Source organism: Capra hircus, chromosome 22, assembly GCF_001704415.2.
Source record: "Capra hircus breed San Clemente chromosome 22, ASM170441v1, whole genome shotgun sequence".
NCBI lineage: Eukaryota > Metazoa > Chordata > Mammalia > Artiodactyla > Bovidae > Capra > Capra hircus.
This window is the reverse complement of record NC_030829.1, coordinates 51,952,013-51,964,396: the sequence shown is the minus strand read 5'-3', so window position 1 is coordinate 51,964,396 and position 12,384 is coordinate 51,952,013. Positions and strand designations below refer to the sequence as shown.

The 12,384-nt window shown below is 59.6% G+C and overlaps 2 protein-coding genes across 18 annotated transcripts in view; one reads left to right on the top strand and one right to left on the bottom strand.

Annotated features, from left to right (window-relative positions):
* Positions 1–7,895, top strand: part of DHX30 (DEAH-box helicase 30) — a 29,189-nt gene extending 21,294 nt beyond the window's left edge. For all 9 annotated transcript variants that reach the window (XM_018066788.1, XM_018066791.1, XM_018066790.1 and 6 more), the window contains 16 exons: positions 16–317; positions 789–909; positions 1,631–1,780; positions 3,497–3,649; positions 3,928–4,764; positions 4,987–5,062; positions 5,149–5,253; positions 5,519–5,694; positions 5,891–6,097; positions 6,187–6,268; positions 6,339–6,532; positions 6,654–6,813; positions 6,911–7,068; positions 7,160–7,263; positions 7,337–7,476; positions 7,569–7,895. In XM_018066788.1, the coding sequence (XP_017922277.1) occupies positions 16–317; positions 789–909; positions 1,631–1,780; positions 3,497–3,649; positions 3,928–4,764; positions 4,987–5,062; positions 5,149–5,253; positions 5,519–5,694; positions 5,891–6,097; positions 6,187–6,268; positions 6,339–6,532; positions 6,654–6,813; positions 6,911–7,068; positions 7,160–7,263; positions 7,337–7,476; positions 7,569–7,822 (3,219 nt within the window). In that variant the 3' untranslated portion in view covers positions 7,823–7,895. The remainder of the gene's footprint in view (positions 1–15; positions 318–788; positions 910–1,630; positions 1,781–3,496; positions 3,650–3,927; positions 4,765–4,986; positions 5,063–5,148; positions 5,254–5,518; positions 5,695–5,890; positions 6,098–6,186; positions 6,269–6,338; positions 6,533–6,653; positions 6,814–6,910; positions 7,069–7,159; positions 7,264–7,336; positions 7,477–7,568) is intronic.
* MAP4 (microtubule associated protein 4) overlaps positions 8,337–12,384 on the bottom strand; it is a 100,418-nt gene continuing 96,370 nt past the window's right edge. For 6 of the 9 annotated variants that reach the window (XM_018066774.1, XM_018066776.1, XM_018066777.1 and 3 more), the window contains 2 exons: positions 10,737–10,926; positions 8,337–10,612 (listed from right to left, as the gene is read on the bottom strand). In XM_018066774.1, coding sequence (XP_017922263.1) covers positions 10,605–10,612; positions 10,737–10,926 — 198 coding nt within the window. In that variant the 3' untranslated portion in view covers positions 8,337–10,604. Of the gene's footprint in view, positions 10,613–10,632; positions 10,927–12,384 lie in introns of those variants that run through there. The other 3 variants (XM_018066778.1, XM_018066775.1, XM_018066781.1) reach the window with 3 other exon arrangements.

Sequence of the window (12,384 nt, the reverse complement as noted above, 5' to 3'; positions counted from 1 at the left end):
CCCTTTCTCCCCTAGGGCTGGGGTCTGCTGGGTCCCCGGAACGAGCTGTTTGATGCAGCCAAATACCGCGTGCTAGCCGATCGCTTTGGCTCTCCGGCTGACAGCTGGTGGCGCCCAGAACCCACCATGCCACCCACTTCCTGGAGGCAGCTGAATCCTGAGAGCATCCGGCCAGGGGGACCTGGGGGCCTGTCCCGCTCCTTGGGTCGGGAAGAAGAGGAGGATGAGGAGGAAGAGCTAGAAGAAGGGACCATCGATGTCACTGAATTTCTGTCTATGACCCAGCAGGACTCCCACGCCCCACTCAGGGATTCCAGGTACAGCCAGGGGCAGGGCAGGCTGGGGAAACGGGCTGCGCCTTGACGTAGGGTGGGGACATATTCCCTGGAGCCTTCTCGGAGATGGGAGACCCTTGCCCGGCGTCTCAGTCAGCGCCTCTCATTCTCAGTACGTCTGCCTGTTTGGGGACAGCCAGCTGTGGCCGTGAGCTCTGGCTGGGCTCTTGCAAGACAGCAGCATGGGCCTTCCCTCCAGCTCACACTTGAGCCCTTCAGAGCCCTGGCAACTGCTCTGCCTGCCCGCTGCTCTCGCTCTCTTGTGTGTCTGGGGGGACTGAGGGCACGCCCTGTGTGCTGTGTGTCTGTGAGAGGACCACAGGCCAAGTGGAGATGCCCCCACCTCCTGGCTGCCCACTGCAGTGATGCCGCATCTGAGCCCCTGGGTTTCAGAGCAGGTGAAACTGGCTTGGGAAGAGAGCGCTTTTTCACCTACACTTTTGGTCCTCTCAGGGGGGGTTCCTTTGAAATGACAGATGACGACAGTGCTGTTAGGGCTCTGACCCAGTTTCCACTTCCCAAGAACCTTCTGGCCAAGGTGATTCAGATAGCGACATCCTCCTCCACAGCCAAGGTGAGCTGGGTCTCCTGAAGGTGTGTGTGAGTGGGGAGCCGGCTTGCTCAAGTCTGGGTTTCCCCAAGATCAGGTGGGAGGGAGACTTAGGTCTGTGGGAGGCCTTAGATGCCCGTTCCCTTAGCCCAGCCTGCGCCAGCTGAGGGAGCTTGGGGTCCTTGGAGGGTGAAGCAGCAGGGGCAGAACGGAAGTCAGGACACTGGAGCCTGGGAGGGGGCTGAGGACTGTAGGAGTGGAGACCCCGGGTCTGTTCACCGGGTGCGGGCACCGATGGAGGCTTGGGGAGCGGGTGGCTGACTTGCTGAGGTTTTCCTCTTCACTGCCGGGCTGAAGGGCTTTCGTTACTCAGAGCTTCGCTCTAGGTGCAAGGCCTTTTTGTTCCCCCGGGATGTGCTTGGCTCTTAGCTTGTGTTGGCAGCTCCCACCAACAGCTGCCATGGCACCTGTGTGCCTTGACAGTGCTGAGAGGGCAGTGGGCTAGGAGGGCAGGCAGTGGCGTTGCCCAGATGCCGCCTCCTTCTGTGAAACCATGCCAGGATCCTGGAACTGCAGCCCCACGGGGCTCTCTTCCGCCTGTTCATTGGCACTTCTTTTGCGGCTGACGTTTGGTATCTGCTCAGATGGGGGTAAAATCCGTATCTGGGTTCCTTGGCATTCAGAGAACACTTAGACGTTCTCGTTCCTTGCTGTCTTGTAACCCCCTCTCTCGCCCTTTGTGTAGAACCTCATGCAGTTCCACACTGTGGGCACCAAGACCAAGCTGGCCACCCTCACCCTGCTCTGGCCCTGTCCCATGACCTTCGTGGCCAAGGGGCGTCGCAAAGCAGAGGCAGAGAATAAAGCGGCAGCCTTGGCTTGTAAGAAACTGAAGGTGAGTGCGGAAGGGTCCCTGGTGTGATGCATGAGCTCCCTGCTACCGTTGGCAAGTGGTCCACTTTTCCAGGAAATGAAAATCCACCTTTGCCAGGCTTTTGGAGTAGCTAGTATCCCAGCCTTGTGTGTCAGGCTTTGGAGGCGCTATTTCCAGGGCTTCTCCACACTTCCTGCACAGGGGCTTTGCTGTGAGCTCAGCCTTTTCAGCGCTGTGGGCTGGAACCTGGGTGAAGCCAGGAGGAGACATGCTCATCTTTCTGAATGGTGTGGAGCTGGAGAAGTGGTGTCTCTCTTAGGGGCCAGGCTTGGTACCTAGAAAGATCTTGGTACCTTGGGCTTTGTGGCCAACACGAACAGTGTGAGTTCACGTGGGATGCAGACTGAGGGGACCAACAATCAGGCGAAGGCAGTGTGGCTTGCAGCTGGCAGGCGTTTTGAAGCAGCTTTGAAGATGAGATGATTCATGGGTGTTGTGGGTGTTGTTGAAACCAGTGGAGGTCTGATTTGTAGACTAAGAGGAGAGACACCATGTTTTACTCCAAATGGACAGAAACCTTTGGTACACATTTGGCTCTGAGAACTGAATATCATATATGACTGATGGGGAGAGGTAGCGAGATTCAGAGAATTGAAGAGGGATGGGGTTGGGTAAGTGGTGAGAGAGAGTGGCTGTGTTGTTACCTGTGGCTCAAGAGGACAGAAGTAGGGCTACTGGGAGGACTTTGAGGAAGTCTGTATTTTAATCTGACAAAACTAGTGACAAGAAGATTACCCAAGCATGGTAGACACCTATCTCAGGAAGGAGCAAGCTTCCTGGGGGCAGCCGTGTTCTGCCAGCACCTGGCTGCCCACAGGCAGACTGCAAACAAATCCTCAGAGTCCTGGGAAAGGACAGGGGCCTCCCCTGAAGCAGGGTGGCCCTGTGGGCACCTCTTTTGTTCCTGGGACTCAGAGGCTAGAGGAAGGTGATTGGTCCCTGCAGGGGTAGACTTCCTTAGAAGTGCAGAATCTGGACATGACGGAGTATGAGGGAAATGGCTGGCTTTCCAATGTGTTAAAGGAATGCTTTGTCTTACCTCTGGGGAGGTGGTTTTGGGTATACGTGGAAATAAAACAAGTTTCCCTTCCAGTGGCTTATTTTACCAAGTTGTGTAAGTAGATACAGGAATTTCCATGTACATTTGTGTGATGAACTGGGTATCACACAAGAGTAGGAGGTGGTGTGGCAGTTGGACTTGGAAGGCTGGTGGGGGGATCGGGGTGGTGGCTTTGCTGCACAGAGAAAGCGGAGGAGCTTGCAGGCTGTGTTAGGGGTGGTTACGGGCCTGGCCCAGCTGGCCTGGAGGTCTGTGTCGGGAATTCATGGACGTGAGACCGGGCTGTTGTGGGAGCCCCTGCTGCTCAGGGAGAGATTTCTCAGGGGCACGGACCTGGCCAGCTGGGGGCTGTGATTAATACTCAGACACGTCAGGTCTTATTTTCCTTGAATTGTTTTTAACTTTTTTTGGTGGAGACTTAACATTTTCCTGGTTCCTAATTTCTTGTTCCTGTACCATGTCAGTCCAAACCCAAAAATCTCCTAGAAAAGAGGTTGCTCTGAGGGTGGGGCGGGGGAGGGGAGGTTGCTTTGCAGGACTTCTCTGGAGCTGCCGAGCAGGTCTGGGCCAGTTCTGGGGAGCGGGCCCTAGACTAAGCCGTCCATGTCCCTCTGCAGAGCCTGGGACTGGTGGACCGGAACAATGAGCCGCTCACCCACGCCATGTATAACTTGGCCTCCTTGCGAGAGCTGGGTGAGACCCAGCGCCGGCCGTGTACCATCCAGGTGCCTGAGCCCATCCTCCGCAAGATTGAGACTTTCCTGAACCATGTAAGAGAATCCCCATGTTCCCCCTCACTTGCCCACAGCCTCCACCTGCAGTAGGCGAAAGTGACCCCCTGCTTCCCCACTGGGGTGGAGCCTGGAAGCACCCTGGCCCCGAGCCGTCTAGTCTTGCCCACAAATGTCCCGGGGTAGTCAGGGACTGAGCCCTGCTCAGCGGATTGGACCACAGCCTCTGGTCGAGACGTGAATCGTGGAGGGACTGGCTGTGGGTAAAGGAGGAAGTATTCCTCTTCATCATCTCATCTGCCTCTCCTGTCACCCAGTACCCCGTGGAGAGTTCGTGGATCTCCTCAGAGCTCCGGCTGCAGGGTGAGGACATCCTGCCCTTGGGCAAGGACTCGGGGCCCCTGAGTGACCCCATCACAGGCAAGCCCTACGTGCCGCTGTCAGAAGCAGAGGAGCTGCGTCTGAGCCAGAGTCTGCTGGAGCTGTGGCGGCGGCGAGGGCCGGTCTGGCAGGAGGCACCCCAGCTCCCCGTGGACCCTCATCGGGACACCATCCTCAATGCCATCGAGCAGCACCCAGTGGTGGTCATTGCTGGGGACACAGGCTGTGGGAAGACCACGCGCATCCCCCAGCTGCTGCTGGAGCGCTACATAACCGAGGGCCGCGGTGCGCGCTGCAACGTGATCATCACCCAGCCACGCCGCATCTCGGCCGTGTCTGTGGCGCAGCGGGTCAGCCACGAACTGGGCCCTTCCCTGCGCCGGAACGTAGGGTTCCAGGTGCGGTTGGAAAGCAAGCCTCCGGCCCGCGGAGGGGCCCTGCTGTTCTGCACGGTGGGCATCCTGCTGCGGAAGCTGCAGAGCAACCCCAGCCTGGAGGGCGTGAGCCACGTGGTCGTGGACGAGGTGCACGAGCGAGACGTGAACACGGACTTCCTGCTGATCCTGCTCAAGGGCCTGCAGAGGCTCAACCCGGCTCTGCGCCTGGTGCTCATGAGTGCCACCGGCGACAATGAGCGTTTCTCCCGCTACTTTGGTGGCTGCCCTGTCATCAAGGTCCCCGGCTTCATGTACCCCGTCAAGGAGCACTACCTGGAGGACATCCTGGCCAAGCTGGGCAAGCACCAGTACCCGCACCGGCACCGGCACCACGAGGTGAGGGGTGCGCCCGCCCCATCCCGCCGCGGCTCCTGGCCTGTCCTCCCGGACTCCCCTCCTTCCCTGCTAGAAATGGCAAGGATCGGGCCTGCCTGACGAGGGTGTGGTGAGGGTTGGAGGTGAGGTGTCATGTGCCTTGGCCTCACCGAGTCGCGGTGGCCGTGTCCCATGCACGACCCCTGGCCCCAGGACTGTGACTGGCCTCTCTTCCCACCGCAGTCTGAGGATGAATGCGCTCTCGATTTGGACCTCGTGACTGATCTGGTTCTGCACATCGACGCCCGCGGGGAACCAGGTGGGTGCTTTCTTCCATGCCCCAGGCCCACCCTGCCCTCCATCTGCCGGGAGCCACTGGCTCATGCCTGTAGGGCCCCTTTACAGGTGGGATCCTCTGCTTCCTGCCGGGCTGGCAGGAGATCAAAGGAGTCCAGCAACGCCTCCAGGAGGCCCTGGGCATGCACGAGAGCAAGTACCTCATCCTGCCAGGTAAGAGCATGTCGGCGAGGACAGTGGCCCCTACACCAGGCCTGCCCTCTGTCGCAGGGGCTGACTCGCCTCAGTGGGCTCAGGGTCTTGGGTTTGTCACCAGGCCACACTACTTTTTACCGGGTTGGTGACCTCTACTGGGCATATTACTAATCTGGACTTTAGTTTCATCAAAATAGGGTCAAAATTCTTGCCCACCTGTTTATGGGGAGGATTTGACGGAGGTGGTACGTGCCCATGACCAGTGTGTTCTCGCTGCCACCAGTGCACTCCAACATCCCGATGATGGACCAGAAGGCCATATTCCAGCAGCCTCCCATTGGGGTACGCAAGATCGTCTTGGCCACCAACATCGCTGAGACGTCCATCACGATCAATGACATCGTGCATGTGGTGGACAGCGGTCTGCACAAGGAGGAGCGCTACGACCTGAAGACCAAGGTGGTAGCCCTCTCGCGGGCTGGCGCCAGCCCAGGTCTACCCCGGGTCTGTGTGTCTGGAAAGGGCCGCGCTCATGGGTCTCAGTGTCCTTGCGGGAGGGCCATCGAGGGGTCGAGTAGAATGAAGGCCAGGCCTGGGGGAGCGTGGAGGAAGGGCTCTGGCATGCGTGTGGCTGCTCATAGGCCCCCTCCCCCAGGTTTCCTGCCTGGAGACCGTGTGGGTGTCACGAGCCAATGTGATCCAGCGCCGGGGCCGGGCGGGCCGCTGCCAGTCTGGCTTTGCCTACCACCTCTTCCCGCGGAGCCGGCTAGAGAAGATGGCCCCTTTCCAAGTACCGGAGATCCTGCGCACACCCCTGGAGAACCTGGTTTTGCAGGCCAAGATCCACATGCCAGAGAAGACGGTGCGGCAGGGGTGGGCGGGGGGGGGGGACCCTGGGAGCGCACAGACGGGGTGCAGGCTGACAGAGGCTCTGCCTCGTTCACGCTGTAGGCAGTGGAGTTCCTCTCCAAGGCCGTAGACAGTCCAAACATCAAGGCGGTGGATGAGGCCGTGATCCTGCTCCAGGAGATTGGTGAGTGGGGCACGGCTGGGCCAGGCTGCCGAGTGGCTCTCAAGGGCGGGACTGACCGCTGAGCTTGCAGGGGTTCTGGACCAGCGGGAGTACCTGACCACCCTGGGGCAGCGCCTGGCCCACATCTCCACTGACCCACGGCTGGCCAAGGCCATCGTGCTGGCTGCCATCTTCCGTTGCCTGCACCCGCTGTTAGTGGTCGTTTCGTGCCTCACCCGGGACCCCTTCAGCAGCAGCCTGCAGAACCGGGCGGAGGTGGACAAGGTCAGATGCGGTGCCTGCACGTGGCCCTCCTCTTCCCCCTTCCGGCCCTCCGCTGCCTTCTGTCCCGAGGTGGCCTCCTCTGGCCCCTGCCCTGTGACCCCGGCACCCTCCCCCCTCCCAGGTGAAAGCACTGTTGAGCCACGACAGTGGCAGTGACCACCTGGCCTTCGTGCGGGCGGTGTCCGGCTGGGAGGAGGTGCTGCGCTGGCAGGATCGCAGCTCCCGTGAGAACTACCTGGAGGAGAACCTGCTCTACGCACCCAGCCTGCGTTTCATCCACGGTCAGTGGGCCCCACGCTGCCCTGAGCCCCCTGCCCCTCCCACTTGCACTGGGCCAGTGTGGTAAGCGGTAGGCTTACCCCGACTTTGCCTCCCCAGGACTCATCAAGCAGTTCTCAGAGAACATTTACGAGGCTTTCCTGGTTGGGAAGCCCTCGGACTGCACCCTGGCCTCTGCCCAGTGCAACGAGTACAGTGAGGAGGAGGAGCTGGTGAAGGGGGTGCTGATGGCGGGTCTCTACCCCAACCTCATCCAGGTGCTGCCTCGGGGTGGGGGCACCAGGCCACGGTTTCTTCCTATCTTGGCTCCTTGCTCAGCCCACCCACCTTTTCCCTTCATCCCTACAGGTGAGGCAGGGCAAGGTGACCCGGCAGGGCAAGTTCAAGCCCAACAGTGTCACATACAGGACCAAATCCGGCAACATCTTGCTGCACAAGTCGACCATTAACAGGTGGGGACTGTCAGGTAGAGCGGGGCAGCGGGGGTGGCTCAGGAGGGGGCCTCACCCAGCCCTTTGTTCCCAGGGAGGCCACCCGGCTGCGGAGCCGATGGCTGACGTACTTCATGGCTGTCAAGTCCAACGGCAGCGTCTTTGTCCGGGACTCCTCCCAGGTGCACCCGCTAGCTGTGCTGCTGCTGACCGACGGGGACGTCCACATCCGTGGTGGGTACCTGCACCCCTCTCTGCGCCTCTGGCTGCCCTGCTTCCCTGGGCCTGGCCTCACCCGGGCTCCTCGCACCTTTTCCTTCCTCTAGATGATGGGCGCCGGGCCACCATTTCCCTGAGCGACAGTGACCTGCTGCGGCTGGAGGGTGACTCGCGCACCGTGCGGCTGCTGCGGGAGCTGCGCCGGGCCCTGGGCCGCATGGTGGAGCGGAGCCTGCGCAGCGAGCTGGCGGCACTGCCAGCCTGCGTGCAGGAGGAGCACGGGCAGCTGCTCGCCCTGCTGGCGGAGCTGCTGCGCGGGCCCTGTGGCAGCTTTGATGTGCGCAAGACCGCTGACGACTGAGCCCCGTCTCTGCTGGGGCCATGTACAGAATGAAAATGTTTATTTAAAATAAAGTTCTATTTATCCCTTGTGAGCATCGCTATCCGCGAGGCTCCTCTCTCAGGGAGGACCTCAGCGCCCTGGGCTGGGGGCCACGCTCCCCGAACCACGAGAAGCGTGAAGGCTCAGAAGGGAGGGACCCAAGGTCTTAGAAGAAGGGGCTGAAAACCCACACATCAGGAGCTTGGACCAGCCTGGTCTGCACCGTCCTTGCAGGTATGGCAGGGCCCACCGTGTGCGTCCGCATTCAGTCTGGCTGCCACCTCCCAGCGCAGGCGGGTGGGGGAGGGAATAGCTCCATAAGCAACCAAGGCCCGCGGAGACCCTGCCCCTCGGTCACAGCCATAGGCTCACAGAGGAGGTGCTGGGGTGAAGACCACAAGGCATACACCGGTCCCTTGATGGAGAGGGACAGCGACGGGGTGGGCCACAAGCTGGAGGGGTAGAGACCAGGACGCACAGAAGACAGGGCCTACGTGTTTGGGACATAAGAGCTTTATTTACTCTGTAAATCGTTACAACAGAATCACAGATTGACATGAGGAATGGCTGAGCCATAAGCAAATGGGGAAGCACAGAAACGTCCCTGCCCCGATGGCTGCAGAGCAGAGCATGCAGGGCCTCTGGGCCCACCTGTTGGGGCAGCCTTAGCTGCTCTGGCTGGTGGGACCCATCAAGGCAACTGTGACCAGACCACCCTTCAGAACACTAACCACTCCAGCGCCCCCTCAAGGGCCCTCCACGGGGGTCACCTCTCCCACCCCTGCTTTTGGCCAAAGGAGTAAAGACCCAGAGCTCGCCCACCTCAGTGTCAACATGTCACTGCCACCCGCCTCCCACTGTCCTCCCTGTTCCCTCACCCCTTTCTGCAGACAAAGCATGGACACCGTGATGTCCCTGGCGCTACTGAAGCACCCTGGACGGCCTCTGGCTCTGGAAGTACTTTTTCCACAAGATCCCTGCAATTTCTACCCCTGGTAGTGCTTGGGGAGTTGGGGATGTGGTATCAAACCTCTCTGGAGAAAATGCTACCTCAGAAACGGGGAGAACCTTCCCAGCCCAGACACCCTCCCTCTATACAGACATCAAATCTGCATGAAGCCTAGTTCGAGGTCCCCCCCACCTTCTCAATGCCAGGGGACGCCCGAAGAGGAGGTGGGAGGGTAAGGGGCCAAGTCTGCACTGCAGAAAACACTTCAGAGGAGAAGCCTTGGAGACTCCCAGGCCATTTGACTACAAACTGTTACATTTTAATCCTTTATTAGAAACCATGCAAACTTTAATACAAAAAAATACAAGTGCAATAAGAATCTTCATGTCAATATAATCCCCAGGGCTAATCATTGCAGCCATCCCAAGACCAGGCCTAACTGGGACACGCTTCCTCAGGCTGGGCTTGCCTCGCCTCTCCCCGTCTCCAGTCAGGCTACAAGGGAGCCTGGATGGCCCACTGCATGTCCTTGTTTCTAAATTTCCAACATTGATTCCCCACTATCCACACACGTGCTGGACACATCGGGCTCCCCGGCAGTGTCCTAGGCTGCAGGCTTGGAGGAATTTGACCTCCGTGGCCCTCTCCAGTCCCAATTTTATGTCTTCCACCAGATCCCAGGGAATGAGACAAACAGATGGCAAAACCAGCCTCTTGGTTAGAAAAGAAAAGCAGCATACACACAAAATGCCAGAACCACCAGTCCACACTGACCAGCCCCTAGCGGTCCCTGCCTGCTCTCTAGCCCACAGCCCCCACACCATGCCTGCCCTGCCCACACCATCTCCGGGGCTGGGGCCCCGAGCTGCCCAAGCCAGGGCAGCTCCCGACACCTGACCCCCCGGCTGGAGGCTTCAGAATCTCCCCTCCCTGTTTCCTTTAACACCTACTGAGGACTTTCATTTAGACATGGCTTCAACCTGCAAAACTACTCCACTGGTTTTTAGGTTATTAAAAAAGAAAACAAAGTGTGACAGCAGCTAGGCAGGTATGGGGAGGAGCGGGGACAGGCAACGCTGCCTCTGACTAACGGGGAGGGCAGCAAGTGGCGCCTGGTACCACCTGCACGGCGGGCACCATCGTAGGGTCAAAGGAAGAGGCAGTGGCTTAGCAGGCTCCAGGGGATGCAGTTATAACAGCAGGCGTCACGTGGACGTCTGCTTCCACTCTTCCCTCTGGAAGGACCAGTGAGGAGGGAGGGTATGTCAGTTTCTCTTGGGTTTGGTCCAAAAAACCCAAACAAAATGAAGAGGATTGCTGGGATCCAGCTCGCCCCTACACCCCAGGTCTCAGGAGATCCCAAACTTATTCTTCCCCACCCCATTTTCCACCCAACCTTCTCCGTGGAGCACTGGCGCGAAGTGGTGAGGATGCAAGCCAAGCAGGGAGCTGGGCCTGGGGCAGGAAGTGGAAGGAACGTGGGTGTGGGGGGAACTGCTGCTGCCCTGGGCAAGCGAGGGAGGGAGGGAGGGAGGGAGGGGTCGCCTAGAGGGCTGCCCGGGCCGAGCCACAGGCTAGGGGGCAGCCTGGGGCGGGAAGCTAGGGGCCTGGCTGCCTGAGCTGGGGCCGCCAGGGAAGTGAGGGCGGGCGGGAGACAATGTCGGCCCCGTGATCGGTGCGGGCCCTGGCGTTTGCCCGGAACGTCAGCCTGTAGGTCTCAATCTGCAGTGACACGGGAGGAGGGAAGGGAGAGGGTAACGGGAGACAAGAGGGGGGACATGGGGGACGGAAGACGAGACCAGAATGTCATCATTAGATGCCTGGAAAATAAAAGGTTGCTTCGTTAAAATTCAGGCCACTCTCCAGTCAGAAAACAAAGGAGTTTCAATTTGCAGCCAGTGGCAGGGCCCCTGGCTGGCCCTCAGGCCAAGCCCAGCCACTTACTTGTCTCCTGGATCTGGCTGTCCAAGGTCTGGGCCTCCCTTTGGTCACCACCCCCTGCCAGGGTGGTGTGGCCACTGAGGCCACTGGCTGAAGTGGGGGCGCCAGCTTCAGGCGCTGCCTCAGGGATGGCCAGCTCCTCCCCAGCAGGGGGGCCTGGACACGGAGGGGCCTCGCTGCCACCGCCCTCAGTCTACAAATGAAACAGTGGGGGAGACAGTGCAGGGTCAGTCGGGGAGGGAGTGGGATGGTGATGGTGGTGGGTTCCACACACTGCCCCCACCCCCCACTGCCTCGACAGCCTAACGTACAGCGCATCTGGGAGTCGAGCCCAGGCACTCCCCACCCCTACCCCAACCCAACAGGCCAAATCCTGGTTTGAATGGCCCAATGCTCGGCAAGAACCCAGGCGTGGGCTCTGGGGCAGGAAGGGGGTGCAACCTGGCTAGGGACACACTCCAGGAGCCTCCTCTGGGCAGCCTCACGAAGCCTCTGACATGACAGCCCAGCTCTTTAACAAGGCTGATGCCAGATCAAAACAACTATGACAGCAGGTTGTTAGCAAAAAAACCCCAAGGAATGATCTCAAGTTGCAGGTCAGGACTTGGCTAGGGAGCTCTGGGAGCTGGACCCATTCCCATGGGGTGCAAGCCACCACCTCAGACCTGAGGGACCCCACAGACTCCCTGCCTGGCTAATCACTGTTCACTCACCCCTGACACAGGCCTGTTCTGTGCTGGGCACCCTTTCAGGGCCTGGGACAAAAAGGAGTCAGGAAAGTGTCCAAGAGACTACAGGGGCCGGGAGAGCTTCAGGGTAGAGTAACGACTGTGGGGACCATGGACATCCAGTGTGGATCAAGAGCAGAAGAGAGTGGGCTTTAGGGGTGGGGGGTGGGGCCCAGGGCACTGGGTGAGCTGGTACGCCTGTGCCACAAATGCCCAGAGGTGACAACGGAAGGCTCCAGAGTGGTCCTTGCTTAGAAGAGTGAAAGATATGGCCTCCGTGCTAGAAAAATCGTTCCAGAAGTGGTTAAAAGATAAAAAAAAAAAGGGAGATGATGTGAATAAAGAAAAGATTGGTGGTCAGAAAGGCCCAGGAAGTGAGCCCTAGTCTGCACGTGCTTGTCACGTGGCTGGGACCACACTGAAGTTAGTGCCCCAGGGAGGGCGACCAGAGAATGGCCCCTCATGAGGTGTGGAGCACGACCCCAGAGTCTGTGATAGAGCCAGGGTCCCCAGCAATCAAGGGAGCCGGTCGGGGCTTGACCTCGAGCACAGAGGGCGACCAGGACAAACCTGGGATGGAGCTTGCGAGGGGTGGTCGGACACTGGAGGAAGGCCCACAGCGCTGCTCACATCCCCGCTTCCTCACCCATTTCCCCGAGGCAGCGCAGCCACCCTCAGGCTTGGAAGCCTTCAAGACGTTGCCCCCATGTGTCCCCTGCCTGATGACATGGAACATGGACAGAATCTCTGGCAGACAAAGGGTCTCACAGTACTGTGGAAGGAGGGGAGGGAAGAGAGGGGAGGAAGGCAGGAGAGGCCCAGCCAGGATAGGAAGCCGAGCACTCTCCAGGGCCTGGCAGTACAGGCCTGAGGAGGTGGACGTCGGGCCTGCCGCCACGGGCAGCTGAAAACGCGCCACCCTG